Source organism: Photinus pyralis, unplaced genomic scaffold (genome assembly GCF_008802855.1).
Source record: "Photinus pyralis isolate 1611_PpyrPB1 unplaced genomic scaffold, Ppyr1.3 Ppyr1.4_LG3b, whole genome shotgun sequence".
Taxonomy (NCBI): Eukaryota; Metazoa; Arthropoda; class Insecta; order Coleoptera; family Lampyridae; genus Photinus; species Photinus pyralis.
Genome location: NW_022170510.1, coordinates 16,272,489 through 16,294,579, shown reverse-complemented (window position 1 = coordinate 16,294,579; position 22,091 = coordinate 16,272,489). Strand labels below are relative to the sequence as shown.

General features: G+C 35.7%; 1 protein-coding gene across 2 annotated transcripts in view; it reads right to left on the bottom strand.

The window, feature by feature from the left end:
• The window catches only part of LOC116166653 (homeobox protein abdominal-A homolog), a 71,618-nt gene extending 60,652 nt beyond the window's left edge, over positions 1-10,966 (bottom strand). Inside the window, exons 1-2 of one of the 2 annotated variants that reach the window (XM_031481688.1) lie at positions 9,708-10,966; positions 293-325 (exon numbers count right to left, since the gene is read on the bottom strand). In XM_031481688.1, the coding sequence (XP_031337548.1) occupies positions 293-325; positions 9,708-10,362 (688 nt within the window). In that variant the 5' untranslated portion in view covers positions 10,363-10,966. Of the gene's footprint in view, positions 1-280; positions 326-9,707 lie in introns of both variants that reach the window. The other variant, XM_031481687.1, reaches the window with a different exon arrangement.
• Between the last annotated feature and the right edge of the window lie 11,125 nt (positions 10,967-22,091).

Genomic DNA, 22,091 nt, shown 5'->3' with positions numbered 1-22,091 from the left:
ATTGCCTTTATTCCACTCCGATACTAACAAAATATTCCTAACTACCATTTAGAATACCACCCGGGTAAAAATTATAATACCAAACTCAATTATTTCCGATCGTTAAAACATTTAAAATGATTTATTGATCGAAATAAATATCTTGGTATAAACGTGGAAATTAATTAAAGAGTTCTTAAAATTAGTACTATACTGAATGTGAACAAAATTAAAAACGTATGCGCTCACTCAATACAGTTTGCTTAAAATTAAGGAAAAATAAAGAAAAATTTTACAATACCATTGTACTCACCGCATACCACTCGGTCAAATGGGCTCATCCAATCTGTAACACACCAAAATATTTTTGTTAGTTTTTTTCCCACTGGCAATATCATGTACATTGTAACAAAACACAAGTATTAGCCCTCAAAAAGCCTCTATGTTTCCTAAAGTATGTTTTATCGCCTATTCACTACTTTCTTTCATATAATGATTGAAGGTTATTTAAGAGTGTGCATCTTTACTATTTAATTTTTAACCTTGGAAATGTTTATATTTTCGTATATGAGTATACAGTTACGAGTTTCGTTCAAGCAGAAAAGACAACGGAGTCGCATTAAGTGACGACTGTACTAGTACTGTACTCCTTCAGCCGCGAATACTGTTGATACGGTACTTACTTATAGAATTGTTTTGTTAATTCCAATGTAAAATTCTCGCAGAATGTTACGGCGCTTATTATTTTCAGAAGGGTGAGGTTTGAGACACGAGCGAATGCAGCAAGTGACCCGATTGAATAAGAATTATTTGTGTTTTACATTATGGCGTTATACGGTTGCCATTTCCAATGTGTCCGACAGTTGCATGGATTGCGAAATCTGTGAATTTGTTTATACCTACTTAACTTGCAGTTATAGTCTTTTTTTGGTAACATAGGCTGTACTGGCAGTTGCCACAAGAAACGTATTGCTTAAATCACATTGTAAAAGCTATTACATGAGGTTTTTTATGTGCTGGATTTTTTTGAATTTGTGGATTTTTATGAATTAAAATCCAAAACTGTATTTTTCATGAAATTTTTTTCGGATATGCTTGTTTCTTTAACATTTGTTGACAGTTGACACCAAACCATTATTTTTTGACGGCCCTACATTTATACAAAAAAGAGAAAATCACAGCCATTGATTGCTACTAGAACAATTATTAAACACTCGTGAAACGTAAACACAATTATTACAGCTTGTTACATAAACATATGAAGTAAACCTGCTTCGAGACCTTTCTTGTTATTAACTACGAGATCAATAGATGTAGTAACAGGAGAAAGCAAAAATGTGGATATTTGTTTAACTGTTTTAAGAGGAAAATGCGACCTATTGAAAACCATTACACCGTTAAACAACATATGAAGAATCCCATACAATTTTCAGCAGGGGAATTTTTACGGAGCTCGCATTTAGAAACACAACTTTTAATCCGGCTCATATTCAATACCACTGCTCCCTGAACTCGTAGAAGTCGAACGGCGAAGGTCGCTGTCTCTTTTCTTTGTCGGGTTAGACAAGGAATAGACATACAGACGGACGGGCAAAACCATCACATAAGGGGACTTTCGAGGGGAATTCCTTTCGATAAATTCCCCTAAAATTTATTCACAGAAAGAGATACTGAAAACAAAAACAATTACTACCTGGTTCCATGTTATTTCCGAAGATACACTATAGCGAATTTTCTAGAGCGATATCAAGCCGTTATCACGTCAAAAAAGATTAGTCAAGGGCGATAAGGAATGAAAGTGGACGCGACTTATTCTTTTAATGAAATATGATATGCTAATTCGAGACTTCTCTAAAAGCTTTTTGTTTGTTATGTAAGCAAATTGAATTGTGTTTAGCCTAGTGTTAACAGCGATTCCCAAGCGATAAACAACGAAATACGCGCTAGTACGTATAACGTTTTCCGTGTTTTGTAGCACACTAATTTTCCATTCGCGGTACGATTAGGATAATATAAAGAGAAAATTAACGTCAACATTGACATCCGAATAAAAATACAAAAAAAGATTAACTAATTTCTATATTTTATTTTGCCTTTATTTTTCAGCGCACGGGATTTCAACCAACTAAAGCATGCTTTAATTTAACACAGTGGCGTAGCTCTGGTCATAAGCCCTACTCTCCCCATTATCAATTTTTGCTCACCCTCTCATCCACAAAACATTCCTGCCAATGTTTGATCACTGCTACTTTGAGAACATCACCAATTTTTCGATGACAATTTAATTTATGTACAAAAAATCGCATAAGTCGCAGTGCAATTGTCACCTTGACAGCGGCAAAAGTTACCTGCAACTTTTCCAGCGACAAATGCACTAGTGTTTTTTTCACTTATTCAATTTCTAACCAATTATCGCATTATCCGTTCCGATATGACTATTATTGACATACAGTACATGCTTGCCAGTTGCCAAACGTGACAATGACAGCGCAAGGAGATTATGTATTGTTTTAATACTTCAATTTAATCATAAGTCAATTCGACATCAATGCGGTTAGAAACAAGGATAGTTTTATCGAAGATGACGCAAACTAGTAAGAGAGACATTAGTCCACAAGACCCCATACTGCATCTGGAGGTGCGAACGCGCTATAGTATGACATTTGTCAATAATTGATTGATGTTGTGAATTTCTTGTTCGTTAAATTGTCCTGCCGAATTACACTCCAAGTTTGTATTGAAACCGAGTAAATTTGTGTTGTTGGAATTCAAATCTGTTTGTGTGTCGCATTTTTATTAGTTGACAGTTTTTCTCGTCTAATTGCTAGGCAACAGATTTTCATTACCTAAACAACCCAAATTTATTCGGTAAAATACAAACCTCTTGTGCAATTATAAGTGAAAATCCCGCTCCCCTCCCCCTAATCGCGATTCCCCTAATCTACGCTAATGGTTAAACTAAACTGCAGTGTCAAGTCACCGATAATATTATTAACATCTTTATAAATCGGATATAAATACGGATAAAACGTAAACAAACAAAAAGCCAATGGAACGGTATAGGCAATTAAGTTTATCTCAGAGAACAATTGAACATTAACATATAACTGCAGTGAAAAAACTTAAAACATGTAAAATGATAACCTCTGAACTCTAACCTTCACTCCTGTGTTTGTAATTATGGCGAATAATACTCACTACATACTGTATCTGCAACTTTTTATTAATCTCCATCAGTAATTATAACAACTTATGATTACATTCTTCCGATTATTATTACCACTATTACCGTATTTCTCCGAAGGGAATGCCGCCATTATAATTATAATCACTTTTATTTATTAATGATGATTGATTTAAGTACAAAACGTTCCGCCGTTTTGATTATTTTCGAATCGAGGTACAAATTTTGGATTGGATTCTCTAAACTATCAGGGAAGTACCTTATAGTGTACCCTTTCGAATGTAATCTTATGTCTCGCATAATGTTTGTCACTTTGAAACGGCACCTACGCAAAAGTATGTAATTAATATGGTTAAATAATGTACAGTCACATCACGTGTGCCTTAATGGTGAATGCCCTGAATGCGTTATACGTTGTGAGAAAATTCAAATCCAAAATATATTTCAAATATGCAGAATGCATTTGTAAAAAAGAAGTTTCGTGAAAAGTAATAGTCTCGTTCTAAGTTAAAGCATAATTATCCACACTATCTAAATTTATTAGCTTAATTAAAAGGTTTAATCTGCCAGTTATTCTACATAAAATTATAGACATATAAACCTAGTATGGAGATAAAAACATAGTAATATGCCACCTACAAAATTTATGCTAATTTAAAATACACGAGTTTGGAATAGTACTATTAAAAAATATTTTCGTAATTTATGTTTCATAAAATCGATCAGACGATGGAGCAGGCTACCGTGCCAAAGTTTTACAAATGAAAGTGAGAGGGAGTAAGGATATAACAATCTTAAAAAAATGCGAAGACAGAATATAAAATTACCTAGATTAAATTAATTGGGCATTTCTTCACAAATTTAAAATAGAATTGGTTTTTCGAAAATTCGAGAAGAAAATGCTATTCATTTTTTGCCATCTAGATTCTAGTAAAGAAATGTGGAGGAGGGGGGTTAGATGAGATCATTAAATATGTAACGGAACCCTTCTCCCTATTATACATAATAGTTTGTCCGAAAATTGTCACGTTTTATGACATCTACAATTTTCTGCTCTGGAGTTTAGGTTGCGCCCCACAGAGGTGATCGTGTAAAATTTAAAATAAAATCCCACATTTTCTGTTTGCCATTTTTACGAAAATTTTATGAGAAAACCCTATATTTATTACTTTCTCAGATATAACCGAGTGGGCTTTTATATTCATCCGGTACCTATACAGAGTATTTAAACTGAAGTCGACGCTGTTGCTTACTTTGTTGCTATTGAAGCGGATAAATAATAAAACTGCAATGGCCAAATGAGATGCTTATGGTTAATAATGCATGGACCAATTACGAAATTGGCGCTCACAGGCAATGGGGGCTTAATTCTGAGACCAAACTGAATAGAAAACCCTGTTACACATTTGCGACAAATACTTTTCAACTTTTCAAGGTACGAGATTGCAACAAAAGACTTTCTAGAAAATAATAAAAATGGTGGACATTTTAAACAGATATAATTTATTAGTTAAAATAAAAGATAATTCTTCATTTCTTTCTAATTGTTTTGCAACCTCGGTATCTTGTATGATCGTAAAAGTGTAATAGGGTTTTCTCCTCGGTTTTCTCTTCAGTTTTAGGTATCTCAGAATGATGCCCCTATTCTGTGGGCGCGATTTCGTAACACCCTGCATAATCAACCTAGAAATTCATTTGTAGAATATTCCAAACTAACGCATACAATTGTTCTTTTGATCGACGTCCTACTCCAAAAATAATAAACCTAAAGCGGATCTAAAAAAACGGCAGAGCACCTCGGTGATAATTGGATTTGGCTCATTTTCCATTCGAAGCGTATCTTGTTCACGGACAGACGGATACCATCGACTCCCCTATAAATCTTGCTCTGCTGCTTAATAAATAAATCTCCCCGATGGCGATGAAGCAATTTCGAGAACAATTTATTTCTTTTTTGAATTCCTTAAATTTCTATCTCGGAGAAATTAGGGTTCTATTCCATGAATTAAACATTGTCATTAGCATACATATTAACTCATTTAATAGTGTTAATAAATTGATTTAATACATCAATAATTTGCAAATCGAAAAACGATTTTTAGCGGGGTTGGAAAGATCGGAGGTGAAATTATGATTTTTATTTTTCCAATACCTCATGGTTATGAAAAGCCCGATACACTGATACCCGAGCTGATACCTGTACTAAACGCTAAATTATACTTTTAATTCTAATTCTGAACATAAATTTGTAACCAAATATACATACTGGTAGACAAATAGAAGTTGCTCAAGTTAAAAATGTTTTACAATTGATCAAGGAATTTTCATTATTCGTTTTGGTAGAGCGAGTGTTTTTATTACATGGGCAAAATTCAGAAAAATACTACAGAAAACAAATACTGCAATAAGAAAGAAGCAGAATGAAATGGAACTATTTTGTTTACGTATAGTATTTTAGCGCGATTAACGTTCTTTAACATTGAAAAAAAATTAGCCTGTTTGTTTAAATAAAAAATAAAATTTAAAAAATCTTTTGATTTAACATTTATTTTTATACAAAATGACTTCTGAATTCAAAATCGAGGCAGATTTTTATGAACAAACAGAATGAGCAAAAACTCCAGACATTTTAAAATTTTTTGAACAGATTCCAAATGGTGTCCACTCCAACAAAAAATGTGCTGCAGCTCACCATAAATGTCACAGGGTTGCTCTGGTCGCGAATTAAATGACATCAAAATCAAGGGAGTTTCTGCAATCACTTATGCCCCGATTATAAGTGATTGTAGTAAGTAATTTCGGATAGTGAACACCTTTTCGCAAAGCCGCTTATTTGAGAAATTCCAGTCTAAATGAAATTTGATATTTAAAGATTTTTGTACATGAAAAAGACAAATTAAGCACCGTTTTTGCAAATATTAACTGTTCAACTAATATTCTTGGGATAGTCCGGAAAAAATTATCATAATAAAAAATAAATATTATAAACAATATAGGCAATACAGTAACAATATTAATATCAAACCGATAATCAATATAAAATACAAGTATAACTAGTAATTTACCTAATTACAATATCCTGATAATTTTGGACTCGTTATTTTATGTTGAAAAACACCCAGACCAAAATCATAATTTCTGTTAATTTTTTTAAAAAAATCTGTTGCGGATATAATTAAAGGCGCAAGTTGGTAAAGACGGTCTTTATGGAACATGGATAGGAGACAACAAATTTTTAGGACATATTTTCCAAACACAACCTTTTGAGCTATTGGTTTATTTGAAAAATAACGATTCTTTGGGATTATACATCCACTCCCTTTTTTTTTAAATTTCAATCACATGCACTATAAGATTTTTCAAATATAGATCTCGAGACCATTAAATGCAACTTGACACATTAAGATAATTTTTACTGAAGTTATAACACCATTTAAAAGCCTTAAACGGCGAAAACAATCTTTAACTATAACAATCATTTTTTTTAATTAAAAAACAATCGTTATTAATTAGAATGTGAAGTGATTAAAGCGATAAATGGTAACGGTAGAAAAGTAAAACGTTGTAATTATAAAATTAAAATACTTGGAATTGCTGTTCTACTAGTAGTTCGTTAGTAACTTATTCAAATAACGAAAATGATGAAGAAAAATAATAGAATTTCTTAATTAATTAGGAAGGATACTTTAAATGTCGCTTTGAGTCCTCCCACGGACGATTCAAAATAATTTAGTAATTAACAAACTTGAATTTTTTAATCTTCATTTATTGATACGTCGTAAATATATCGATACCTCCAAATGACAAAGTTCTATGAAAATGTGCTTGGAACTGCTTAGTTGTAATTTGTATATACCTAGTCTAATTAACGTAGGTATAGACAAAACAAAACCACACTTAAACGAACATAAACAATCTTTTATCATAACGATCTCATCGGGTGGCTCTTTTTTTAAAGAGTAACAAGACCTTTTAAGGAACAGTATTTACTTTTCCTATAATTCACCCTTCAAATACATGATGCGTTGCTTAAGGGAGACTAAATGAACGGTTATACATTCAAGATGGTTCACAAGAACCGTCGGCTAGTCATATCAAGGGGATCAACTTGTGCTATTGACTTCAATTGTTTCAATGTTTTTAGATTAATTATGGCGACCGACAATTTCGAATAAACCGTAGGTCCACACCATATTTCTGATTGAAAAAAAAAATTTCAATTACAAAAAGTAGAAATTCGCCCGAAATTTGATAGTTGAAACAAGTGCAAAATTAATTTGTTTTAATGGAATCATATCCGCTTTGTTGCATCGATGGTTTAAAAATGTTTACTTACGATCGATGCCCCTTCTACCCTACTTTTTGAAATACATACATACATAATCCTTCCTCTTCTACCTTACGGTGTCGAGGTGAATATTGGTAAAAAATTATATTCTTTAAGTAAGTACTAAATCAAATGATCTTTGAAACAAGCGCAAGTTTAAAATAGAAAAAATAAAAAAAAAATAAAATAAGTAGGTACATTTTGTCATTTCGAAGTTTAGGTAAGCCATATGAGTAGAAATGGGTAGGTATAGGAAGATGATATACCTACCATTCGAAAACAATTTAATTTGTGCACCATTGGTGTGACAAAAAGATTATATTAAAAATTAAATTATTTACAACTGATATCAACTTTCTTACTTCTTACACTAGCTTACATGCAGTTTGCATACAATAATACTAGTTTACATAATAATAACGTTGTGAGTTTACGCGGGAATCAGTTTCAAGAGCGAGGGTCCCACTCCGGATTCCTTAAAATTCATTGGAAAATTGGAAATAAGAAATCCACTTCCGATATAATCGGGAGCTGCTCCATATTTAAAATATTTTAAGTCTAAAAAACTTTGGGAAACGGCAGCATGAATAAATAATCGATAGTATGAGTAATTCCTCACCGAGTTCCTCACCTATAATCAAAGGTGACGAATATTTTGCACCGCCCCCACTTTGAACCCATTTTTTTTTTAAATAGGTATTCCGATAATAACGTGTATAACTATTAAAATGAATTACAGAAGCTCCCTAATAAAATACCTACCTAAATGCGATTAGGCCAGTTCTCGCTCTCAAGCGAAAGGGTTCAATGCAGATGAATGCATTAACATCAGCTGCGAATTTAATGTGACGAATATGTGCGAAATTGTGAAATACTATATCAGCCTGAATATATTTCCTATTTCAGTAATGGTTTAGCACCTGTACTACCGCAACTACACCAAAACAATTAAAATTTGTAAATAACATTACATTATATGTAAAAAAAATTAATTATAATTACTACTATGGCAATTGTTTCATCGCCTACTACCATAATAAATATGGTACCATTTACAAAGCCTTTTCTGGCACAAATAAACCTCAGTAATAGAAAATCAGTAGATGAACACTGTTTCTATAGAAATATCCAAAACAGGGGCTACAAAATACCTGACTAAAGGTCACTGTATTTCACAGACAACCTTGGCAAGGAAAAACAAAAGCTGAACAAGTCACCAAGTGACGACACCTGCTTTTTAGCACCTTGTCAAAAATGCAAAATGTTCTATTTCAGAACAAATTAAAAACTAATTGTACCTATTTGGCCATTAAAGCAATAGTACAAACAGTCAGATGTATTGAACTTAAGTGCTACTACCTATCCAGGTAAGTGACAAGTACGCGCATGTGCCACTTTAATCACGTAAAATTTTCGAAATGGGATTTGCATGTTTCATGTCACAAAAATGGGGGAGAATTTATTTTTATTTACCATCATAAATTAAAGGGGGAGAATTGTGAATAGGTAGTATATTGTCGCCATGGTGGTTACCGGCGAGTATGGATAGTGATCTACATGCATAATGTATATAAAAATGAGATTAAACACCATGAAAGTTAAATTACAGTTGATGTTTAATGCTAATTAATCCAAGATATTTGGACGAGGTGGTTTCTAATTTTATTGCCCATTTGTAGTCATTATGTATGCATGTCGTTGGAAAATTATCGATTCGCTATTGTTTTAAAAACAAACAAACGAATTGGTGATTCCGCAATTGACATGACTAACCATTGATTAGCTTCGCCGTACCTGAAACCGATTTAAATAATTACGCAGGCATAAAAAATCCAACTTAAGACGGCAGAAAACGATTGAAATGTATAGCGCAATGGGCATTGAAATCGACGTTGTTATATGCATTGAGAGTACATTTTATGACTTAACTTTATTGTTATTGCCCGCTAAGTGGCCATTAAATGTGTGTTTTATTGGAATTTTAGAACACAAAAGTCAGAGAATTGCGTTTATAGTAAAACCTATTGTGTAATGTTATGATGTACATGATAATAGCAAATAAACAAAACATTTGTTCGAGAGTAATTTGGTGGACTTGACCGAGATGTGAATGAGCCGTCGGTATACGACAAGCGCGCGCCGCCCGCCGCCGACGCATCGGTTTCATTAACCATCCGGTCAGTTTACGTTTGCTAAATAAACGATTATTTTACTCACCCGTAATCGACATCCACGGGTACCGAGGTATATCTGGAAGTGGCTGACCGCCGGGTGCGGTAGGTTGTGAACATGAATTGAGCGGGTCCACAACGGCGCTCGCTGCTTGATGATAAAATTGGGCGGCAACGGCCATCGATGCCGACGCTGCACTTACGGAACTTGCAGCCGACACCGCGGCCCCGTTTTGATGATGATGACCCAATGTGTAATTAACCATTGAATCTGTAGGGGCTACATTACTAGTTAAACCGGCCGTGTACCTGCACGATTTGTCATTTGCGGCATCCACGGCTGCGGCGGCGGCTAGTGCAGCCGTGCTGCTCGATGTAAAAGCGCCAGGAACCATCGTACCCGAGGCGGCGGCGGCCCCGAAGGCGGCCGCTGCAACCGCCTGTTGTTGATGGTGGTGATGTGCTGCGGCCGTTGCTGCGGACACATAGGGATACATTCTTGAAGCGGGTGACGTAGAAGATGCACTACTACTGGAATGTTGCGGTGAAGAGCCACTAGGAGAGCCGGAAGAACTATAATTAACAACGGAAGCGAGACTAGCTTCGATACTAGACGTAGTAGGACTTTGAAATAATTGTTGATGATGGAATTGCTGATGATACTTAGGGAGCATACTATCAATAATAAATTTGGAACTCATGCTGGTGGGCAATGTTCCGTTCACTGCACCGCGCACTGGTTGTCATAGTCCATAGTTTTAACACCGCACTCGCTTTACGACCGCACACTTAAAAGCAATTTGACAATGTCGTTTAACCCTATAGCAGCGAATTTCTTACACGCTCTTCTCCAATACTTCTTCGAATCCTTTATGACCCATGTATGTTCAGTATATAGCCCTCTATGCCTTATCCGCGGTACTACTAGAGCGGTAATGGCGCCCCTCCATGACGATGCCAATCGGAGCAGGTGCGGCTCCGTCCAATGCCGATCGACTCTCTACCACGCGACGTTCGATAGCTACCAGCCCAGGCGCCAGGCCCCTAAGTGCCTCAGTACTACACTGAGAATTCAATAGTAAACTACGACACGCCACGCTCTTCGCTAACTCTGAAGTTTCTCTTAATTTTAATTGATATTTTCGTACATGTTTTACAACAGATAAACTAACATTTTATTTCGCTTGTGAACAGCCACAATTACATCACCTCCTTTTACAACCTCATTAAACCCAACTATGATTTATATTCATGCAAGCATACATAAAAAGGGCTTACCTTTACGATTCCGGAATTCCTTCCTTCAACTGTAACAAAAACATGTTTTAATACAATTGTGACGTTAATACTATTAAACTATTTCCTATTTTCGCCTACATAAATTATGAACGATGAGGAATTATGCAAATTAGTAACCAGTGGCGGGGTTACAATCTGGTATAAGGCCTGATTACATTATTTTCGGCAAATTTAATTAATACTTTTTATAATAACATCGCACGTTTTAAGATGAATTTCAGGTATCCCAGGACTATTAATTGAATTTTAAAATCTAAGACATTCATTAATTTCAGTTCGACCATTTTATTTATAGCACGTCAACCTTTCCCTTCCCACTCTTTCAAGGCAGCAACAAAACGCGCACGCAAGATGCGCCAACAATAACTTCCCGCATTTCGAACTCGTTATGATTTTTGAGTAAATATTCATTTCCTACTTTTCTCATCGCGAAATCCCTAAAGAGAGGCAGGCAAAGTGCGAACTGCAGTGCAGCTCCGTTTCTTACTTTGCCTGTTGCATTCGTCATTTCGCGAAATGCCTAAGCATTTTGCAAAATGCCGGATTTCGCAGTTTGCCGGTAAGTCCTTACGAAAATTTCGCTACCCCAGTGGCGGATTTAGGATTTGGTCTAGGGAGGATATAAGAATAGAACATTTTTGACATAATATACGAATATAATGTACTTATATCATATTAAAATATAATGACCTAATTCTTAATTAACTAAAAAAAGAAGATCAAACCAAAAAATTTTTAAACAACAAAATCGAGTTTTCTTTCTGTATTTGCAAATCGGTTTATAACATTTTCTACATTTAATTCAATTTCTCTGTGAATGTATGTACAGAGTGACAATTTGAAAACTTACCACCCCCCATATCTTAGTAAATAAACGAGATATTTAAAAAAATCAAAATCCGTTTCGGTAATTCGGTGGGGGAATCACAATGACATAGTTGGCGACGCACCCCCTCCAACCCCCTGCGCCCCAGCCACCCCAACTTTTAAATCTTAAATAGTGACCCCCCATGTGTGATACGTCGTTGGAAAGCTCTGAAAAAATGCTTTCCAACCATACCAAATAGCATTACATTTAGGTTAGTAATTATCGTGCAAATCAAAAAATAAACTAATATGATACATTTGAAATCTGTCGTATTTAAAACGCAACCGGCGAACATAGACGAACTAAGACAGAGAATAATTCAAGAATGTCGAAATATTGTAAAACCAACATTTGAAAAGGTTCGACAAGAGTTTGAGAATAGTTTATAACTGGCGATCAAAAATGAGTTGCTGTCGAGTCGGCTTTGGAAGTTCAAGTTAAATACGAATTTCCATGTTTATTTTTTGATTTGCACGATAATTACTAACCTAAATGTAATGGTATTTGGTATGGTTGGAAAGCATTTTTTCAGAGCTTTCCAATGACGTATCACACATGGGGAGTCACTATTTAAGATTTAAAAGTTGGGGTGGCTAGGGCGCAGGGGGTGTGAGGGGGTGCGTCGCCAACTATGTCATTGTGATTCCCCCTCCGAATTACCGAAACGGATTTTGATTTTTTTAAATATCTCGTTTATTTACTAAGATATGGGGGGTGGTAAGTTTTCAAATTGTCACCCTGTATATGTTGGGCGCAAAGCCCGAAAACGGCCAATGGTCGTTTTTTTGCTCAATCTTAGGATTGGACTATCTAAAACGACCAAAGCCCGAATTTCCTTTCAATTTCGGGCTTCGGTCGTCTCCAAACAGTCAAACCTAGGACCGTGTAAATATGAAACGACCAAAGTTTAATAAATTCGGTTCCAGTGTCAGTGTGAGGTAGGTATGACATTTTAACCATTGGGGACGTAGAAAACGTAGAAACGTAGACCAATTTTGAGCAACAACATGAACTCAAGAGCAGTGGCGGAACAATGTAGCCACGGGCCGGTGTGCGAAATTTTTTGCTGGGCCCCCATTATGATACGAAGTATTGATAACAATATTAATTTAGGTATGAATTTTGGCTACAAAAAAACCAATTGATAAGTATTTATGTTCCTGAACCTGAACATAGAAAAATACGAGGAAAAATATGTGGTAACCTTAGAGTCAGAGCGCGGATTCAGCTTTACGCTTATCATTTTCCCAAGATTTAGAAAATTGAATCTTACTTTCTCTGAGTTTCTCAGTTAACTTTTACTATTCAGAAAGTCATTCGTTCGGTTATAGTGTTATCTCACGACTCATGACAATTTATAGCAAATTTTTGTGTACCCTTGAGCCTTGAAGTTATGCTGCGTATTTTAGTACAACAAAATTAAATTTAGTACATTTTCATTGACATTTCATTTTCAGTACAATTTAAAAAATTACTCAATCGTCTGCAGTTGGTCTCACGCCGTGATAGAGGTATGCTGCAAAAGGTTCCATTTACCGTGTTCCGTGTTTCCGTCTTTCCGTGAACAGTGTATTATTTCCGAGTATGACAATCCCGGGTCCCGGGCCCCATTTTAGCCCGGGCCCGTGTACTTCGCACACATTGAACACCGGTAGTTCCGCCACTGCTCAAGAGGGCAGGTGGATCTTATAGATATGCAAACAGGACCAGAGGGAGACTATAAATTTATTTTTCAGGACCATCTAACAAAATCAGTGTTTTTAAAACCTTTGAAATTTAAAAGAGTTACGGAGGTACCTTACAATCTTTAAATCGTTAAATATCGAGTAATGCCTGAGTTGCATACAAAATTGTATTTTTCATCGTTCCAAATAATGCATTTCCAATATGCAAATGTAATGATTATTGTTTGTCCAACATTAAAATGGTTCATATGAATCAAGTAGCATCTTTTTGTATTACATAATATTACTCCATCAATATATTTGACAGGTCGTTTGAGGGCATACTGAGGTGACAATCCATTATGCCCTTGGGCGTAATAGACTGCTTTATATATCTCATATGACAGATACAATTGGCATACAGAGTGGCCAAACGACAAGTATACAGAGGGCTTTTAGGGTATTAAATTTAGAAATTTCGAAAAATCCTCGAACACGTCAATTTTGTATTCGAGGGGGACAACTTTTGGAATACAAATCACGAACCCAAGTCTTCACCCCTCTACGTAGGGAGCTTAACCCCTAACATTTTAAATGGAATCCTATGGCAAATGGGACATTATTTGAAAGCCAATTTAATCGTGATTACTAATCTGCTTTGCTTTTTAAATTCTATTGATTCGTTTCGGAGATAATTCGCATTTAAAATGGTTTTTTTCTAAAAAAAACCAAAATAAATGCGATCTAAGTCACTTTGTATTAAAATTTTATTTTGACGCTTCAATTTGTTTGTTAAACTTAAGTGAACCTGTCAGTTCTCCGAAACGAATCAATAGAATTTAAAAAGCAAAGCAAATTGAAGACTTGGGCTCGTGATTTGTATTCCAAAACTTGTCCCTCTCGAATACAAAATTGACGTATTCGAGGATTTTTCGAAATATCTAAATTTAATAGTACCCTAAAAGCCCTCTGTATACTTCTCGTTGGGCCACTCTGTATAATAAGCAAATGAAAAATAAATAAAATTTTTGAATGAAATCAAAATAAAAAATTTTTGTACATAAAAAGGAGGGGTTGGTTTTTAAAATGTTAAAGTAGTTTTAGGCGGGAAGTTGGCAAAACTGTTACATAGAGGGAAGGGGGGGGGGGGGGGGCGAAATAAATGCGTTACGTCATTTATGAGTTGCCTTTCCAAAGATTTTGAATGTTAGTGAATTTCTATTGAGTCACTAAAAATGTGTATTAGCTTTGGTTATTTCCTAATTACTCAAAGTTAAGTTTGGCTGCTACAGGACGACCAAAGCCCGAAATTGAATTAGAATACGAGCTTTGGCCATTTTACATAGTCCAGTCCTAAGCTTGAACAAAAAAAACGACCATTGACCGTTTTCGGGCTTTGCGCCCAACATATATAACAGTTAAGACGGATTTCAATCATTGTGGATCTCAAATAACTTTTTAACAATCTAAGGCTTGAGAAACTCGTTTCAGCGGTTGTAACAGAAATTGTAAAAGTGCAAATAATTTGTAAAAGTTTCTTCATGGTAGGATAATAAATTTTGCCACAATTTTGAAGACCTTGTAATGCATTGTAGTAGACAATGTCCATGGTGCAAAAATTTTGTTTATAAAGTTGCACTTCACCCAGAAGTTGTGCTTACGACGGGTTATTTAGCAGATCTCCGTACTCATTTACCTATTATTAAAACGTAATTATCGGTGACGGCCTGAAGCGAGCATTGGGTACGTACCTATTAATATATTTAAGCCTCGATTTAAGCTTAAATATGACAAAACGAGATTTTAGGTCAACTATTAAATTGTCAAAAATTGGAATATAGATAACTCTCTTCCAATAGTCACTAGGTGGCAAATTCTTAAAATCAAAGTACGTATTCCTTGTGGCTTGTCTGTTGCAAAAGCGAGGAACCTTAAAACAAGTTAAAAAGTAATCGTAAACGATTTACAAAAAGCGCATTTCCACTTGCATTCATTTCCCATTTGTAAGATGCAACTTCTGTTAAAATCGTAAAAATCCGGCCACAAATGTGAAAGATAGCGTTGCAAATGTGTAATCCATTTTTGACGTGCTAATTCAATTTCAGTTTAGAAACACTTTAGAAAGAATTTCATTTCAATGCCTTTCTAAATAAGAAAATCTAAATTTTGAAACTAACGTTAGATTTTCCTTTGTTCCAAGCGCCTATGCATCAAATTTCGTTTAAATTCTTCCATAAATAAAACAGTTGGCACTGCGCATGCGCAAAACCAAATTTTGAAACTAGCTTTTGATTTTCCTTTGTTCCAAGTGCCTATGTATTAAATTTCGTTTAAATTCTTCCATAAATAAAAAAGTTGGCACTGCGCATGCGCAAAACCAAATGTTGAAAATGGCTTTTGATTTTCCTTTATTCCAAGTGCCTATGTATTAAATTTCGTTTAAATTCTTCCATAAATAAAAAAGTTGGCACTGCGCATGCGCAAAACCAAATTTTGAAATTGGCGTTTGATTTTTCTTTATTCCAAGTGCTTCTGTATCAAATTTCGTTTAAATTCTTCCATAAATAAAAAAGTTGGCACTGCGCATGCGCAAAACCAAATTTTGAAATTGGGGTTTGATTTTCCTTTATTCCAAGTGCCTATGTATCAAATTTCATTCAAATACTTTTATAAGTAAAAAAGTTTGCAATTCGGTTTATAAATGGTCGAGATGCGAAAAGGGCACTGCGCATGCGCAAAACCAAATTTTGAAAATGGGGTTTGATTTTCCTTTATTCCAAGTGCCTATGTATCAAATTTCGTTTAAATTCTTCCATAAATAAAAAAGTTTGCAATTCGGTTTACAAATGGTCGAGATGCGAAAAGGGCACTGTAAATTTTGAATCGATTCGACTCAACTTTTGGCATTGCGTATTATATGGCTAAAGTTATGTCCATACTGAATTTCATGCAATTCAGTTCATAACTAACGGATATGTCAAAGCGATCGGACATTTCTAAACAAAGTTTGCTATTTGCATAAATAGGTCGGTACCGCAAATAAGTACCTAGCAAGCATCATAAATTGTTATTGTTGAAAAATCCTGTCTTGGATGGGATTTGACATTTACTTAGTAGCCTAAAATGTCGCATGTCACAGAACTGAATTTTTTAACGCAAAAATGGCATAAAACGTAGCCCGTCTCCCAATGTGGTAACGCTGTCCAGACAGAAGTGTACTGCCCCCCCCCCGGCCTTTAACTCCACGCCTGCGCTACCCCGCGCCTCTTCGCCTCGTTATATAAATAACTTTTTCATTCCCTTGAAAAAGAGGTGTTTTTTTTACGGACCCAACAAATTATCTCCTTTGTTATCATAAAACAAGCTATGTTTCCTCCAAATTTCAAACCCCTACGACTTTTTTTCGCAAAAATAAGAATAAAAAACGAAAAAAACAGTTTTTCCGGTTTTTCTAGGAAAATTGGAGGTTATCTGAAAATAGTGCAGATACAAAAGTTGCTCATTTTTTAATATATATAATTTTTACATTGAACATTTTCGTCTAAAATTAATAGTTTTGCCACAATTTGCAAAACACCACTTTAGACCACTTTCAACCCACGAGATTTCACCAGTGGAAAAATTCAGCTGTTTTAATTATTTTTTCCCAATTTCTAATCATTTCATCTGCCTGAAAAACCCGGTTCCGACCGGTAACTAATTAACTATTAATATTAACTACTTATTAATAAAAGCCCAAAAAGGTTTGTTTAAACAAAGGAATGTAGTTTGTAATTTTACATATTTTCTTTGGGATATACCTTGTATTATCGTATATCGCGTGTCATAAAACTTTTCATATATTTGGTCGCCAGAAATGGTTCACGGGGTGTCGGTTATAACACAAACTACGGTGTCGATTGTAACATAGGGTGTTTACTGCTGAGTAAGGGTCACAGCTAGTAAAATACTGTGAAATAGAGAGAACGTCTCCAACTTTTTTAATAAACTGGCAAGTGTAGGTATTGGAAATATTTGAACCACAAAATACATTGACGAAACTGGTGTATCCAAGGTTCAAAATCCAACCAACGTAATCGAGAAAAAGGGAACCAACCAAGTAGGATCAGTAGCATCTCAAGAGCGTGGAACACTTGTTACGCTGTGTGTGGCTGTAAACGCAGTTGGTTGGGTATATTCCACCAATATTTGTATTTCGCCGGTTACATTTTAAGGATCATTTTATTGGAGATGGGTCTATTGAATGTGTAGGGAAAGGAAATAAGTGTGGGCGGATGCAAGAGAATCAGTTTCTTGACTTTATGAAACACTTTGTGAAACATGCTAAACCCAGCGAGACTAATAAAGTTCTAGTTTTATTGGACAATCACTGTTCACTTGTATCCATTTTCTTAATAGATTGTTGCAGAGGTAATTTTATTTCATTATTGTCGTTTCCTCCACACATCTCCCATCGACTGTAGCCACTTGACCCATGTGTATATATGGTCTTTTCAAAAAGTATTTTGATAACTCTGCAGATCAATGGCTGAAGGCTAATACAGGAAACCGCATGTCCATCTATGATTTACATTCAATTGTTAAAGCATCACTTCATTTAGCCATTACGTCATCAAATATTCTATCTGGTTTCTCTTGCACCGTCAGTTGGCCTTGTAACAGTGAAATGTTTCAAGATTGTGATTTTCTACCATCTGCTGTAACTGACAGACCACTAGAAACCGAGCATGAAAACCAAACAAAATCACCGACAGAGAAATCTGTCAATTTAAATAAAAGTAAACTAGGGCCAACGACAGCCAGCGATACCACTTCTTCACCACAACCAGGCGCGAAGTGAAATGTTTTTTTATAAGGCTTTCTTAACTTCTTGCATCATTATAGATGTTTGTTAAAATAAACACCAGATAGATGCCCTTAGTTGTAACAGACGTCGAAGCCTTATAAAAGTCGTCTAGTTTTATAATAGCAGTTCCAAAAAGCTTTATCTAACGTAATAGGTACATATTCATAAAAAAAGTAAATTTAACTTTTTAATATGTACAATTGACACCGGTCTCCCCTATTATCAATTTTGGTGGTTTATTTTTATCAAAATATGTCATAAGCTATATTTAGACATCAATTTAATTGCGAAAGGTTTAAATGCATTATCTTAATGCCCAAGAAGTAAATGTCTTGCATTTTTGGTGACCATGCGACTTTGACCAACACATGTCATGTCTTCTTTTATGTATTAATTTCGTTTAAAAAACGTTTGAAAGATACTAGTTTCGTGGTAATCGCGTATGTTTTGACTAAATGATCGAGTCATTGCTGCATTGCTTACCTATCTCAAAGGCTTACTAATCTACAGACGGTGTAAAATAAAGAGAGGTGTTTACACTAGTAGTTAAATTGTGAACCAATATCGTAGTCGATGCAATGTAAGCAAAAGATTGAAACCCTTATCTCAGTTTATATAAAAGATTCAAATCGTAGATCTGCGGCGTCAAAAATGCACTAAAGTGATAGGATCATAGGAATCTAAATGAAAATAACAGTTACTGTACATATTCCTTTTTTTGCCCACGACTGTTATCTGCTTTTCTACTAAATAGCACATTTAAGGACAGAAGCTGTTATTTTTTCTCTTTGGTGTGAACGGTACGATTACACGAATTCAAATGAAGTCATTTCCATCAAAGAAATCAAAGGCATATCCATCAACCGGAAAAGTAATAGACAAGATATTTTGGGATTCCCAGTTATACCTACATAGATTATTTTAAAAAAGGATAATCTGCTAACGAACGATACCACCGTAATTACAACGAGTAGTTTCTGAAAAAAGGAATTATTCGGAAAAATATTCTGTTACTTCACACTGACACATTCAGTCAAACAAGACGTGATGTTCTCGCGAACTGTGATGAAATGCGATTCCAGATTATTCTCGTCATGCGTACCGCATCAAAGCTGAAAGACATGTGTCGGTTGAATAACTGTAGTGTATACGTTCTGGAAATAGAAAATAAGTCATCTATTACGATCTTGTAGGTTCGCCTAAAGAAATTGTAAAAGAAAATGAAGACCAGTGATTTGTACAGGAATTAAGAACTGGTGAAAATTGATGGTGATACTCCTGGCCCCTTCTAATCTCTCAAAGTATCCTAAAAAATCACTTCCCTACCAATGACATCAATAAACGCCGTTGCACTTTAATATGGAAAAACTGCTACATTACTTTCACGGTAATGTGACCAATTCAATGTTTACAGAAAGTAGGTATAGCTATTTAGTATGCGGGAAGATATCTCGTTAAACTTGATATACCTACTATTTGATTACAAATAAAATGATGTTCCCGATTTCGATTGAAAATACTACTGGATTAAATGTTTTAAGACCACTTCAAGTGATACCACTGGAAAGAAAAAGGTAAAGTTTTGTTTACCATGGTTTGGTTATGTATCAGCTGTTTGTTAAGTCAATTGTCATCAGTGATGGTGCAATGGCTGGAATTTGGAAAGCATTTTTTCCGCACTCCTTATGATTTTTCTTATGAGGATACATTAAAGACAAACTGTATATACCCCACCGTTACCAAAAAGCATACCTGAGATCCAACTCTAACAAAATAATATGGTAAGAGCTTGATTACAGGCTTGATATCTGTCGTGCCGTAAGGGACTCTTCTTATATTAAACATTTATAAGTCTGAGTACCAGTCATGAAACTTTTTGAGTTTTCCTTTTATGTATTTGTACTGTGTGTCCTATTTTGGTTGAGACTGTATCAGTGTAGGTATCTCAGCTGTTTTTAAAGACAGAGACTTGCGGTTTTCGTGACCGTGAGCCACTTTTTTGTGAAACTATTAATACCAATTAATGTAACTTTATTTGTTACTGAGATAAACGGTGAAAACGAGAACTTTGACTTTTGGGATGTTATATGATAACCCACGTGACCGTAGTAGCCATGTACCCATGTAAGATAGAAAAAATGTGAAAAAATCAAAGTCCTCGTTTGAGATCGAAGGGACTTTAGCGCATTTTTGTGTGGCAGATCAGTATTCTATTAGCCACTTTCGACTCAACCATCAATAACAGATCTTGTCGAAGGCTACTACATTCACTAACCGCTTCCCACTTTCCGCGTGCACCCGCAATTCGCTTTTAAAGTTTTGACTCCACCATCAGTAAGGTCGTGTCGGGGGCTACCACATTCCCTTTGACGGTACCCACTTCCGACGTTCCGTTCACCCGCAATTCGCGTTTGAAGATTTGACTCCACCATCAGTAAGATCGTGTCGGGGGCTACCACATTCCCTTTGACGGTATCCACTTCCGACGTTTCGTTCACCCGCAATTCGCGTTTGAAGATTTGACTCCACCATCAGTGAGATCGTGTCGCGGGCTACCACATTCTCTTTTACGGTACCCCTTCCGACGTCCCGTTCACCCGCAATTCGCGTTTGAAGATTTGACTCCACCATCAGTAAGATCGTGTCGCGGACTACCACATTCTCTTTGACGGTACCCCTTCCGACGTCCCGTTCAGCCGCAATTCGCGATTGAAGATTTGACTCCACTATCAGTAAGATCGTGTCGCGGGCTACCACATTCCCTTTGACGGTACCCACTTCCGACGTCCCGTTCACTCGCAATTCACTTCTATTGGCGACACGAGAAAGAGAGACAGCGATTCGAGATTTACGAAACGTTAAACCGCGTGAGTTCGCAACGGAAGGTAAAAGGCGCCCGAAGTTGACTACTTCTCGAAGACGCGCGCGCGCGCCTCGCAAAAGGTCGTTATTTTCGCCCCTAGGACAAAAAAACAAAATTCCGCCACGCAGGAGTTGTGCGCGTTTACAACATCTTTCCGACGACACCAATTTGAAAAGAATCGGACCAAAACTGTAGTAGAAGATAGGAAAAAACTGAAAAACTTTCACGTTAGTATACTACGCTCGAGGATGACGCCCAGATGTCGCCAACCCCACATCATGTAGCCATGTCCCTAAGGTTGACAAATTTCACGGCCCTGTAGATACACGTACACCCGTTGCCTTTCTACAAGAGTTCTTCTACGCGCCCACATTTGCTGCCAGCCAGCCAGCCAGCCAGCCAGTCAGCCAGCCAGCCAGCCAAAGTAGGATTAAAAGCTACTTTTTACAAATAAATTTGCAAAAATGCGCTAAAAACAGCCTATTATAGATATTTTTACGTAGAATCCAGTGGCGTAGTAAAAAAATGTTTGGACCACCGTTTATGATATTTGCCCCAAAGTTGGAATTTTTTCAATGCACCTTGAACAGATACACGTCAATTTTGTTGTATGATTTTACCTGATTACATTGATGAGGGATTAGGACGCACTTTAGTCCTGTGGCATATACGCTATTTTTTGTAATGCAGTAATCAGCTACAATAATTTCAAAGTTAAAGTCCAAAATTGAAAGAAAAGAATTTGTTTGATTATAGAATCAATATACCTTATCATGTCAAATTGTGACCGTATAATAATAAATGTCAGATTAATTTAAATATTCTTTTTCAAAGCTAGGGTGCAGAAATGCTCGATTAAAACCACCGAGAAATGGCTTTAAGGACACTAT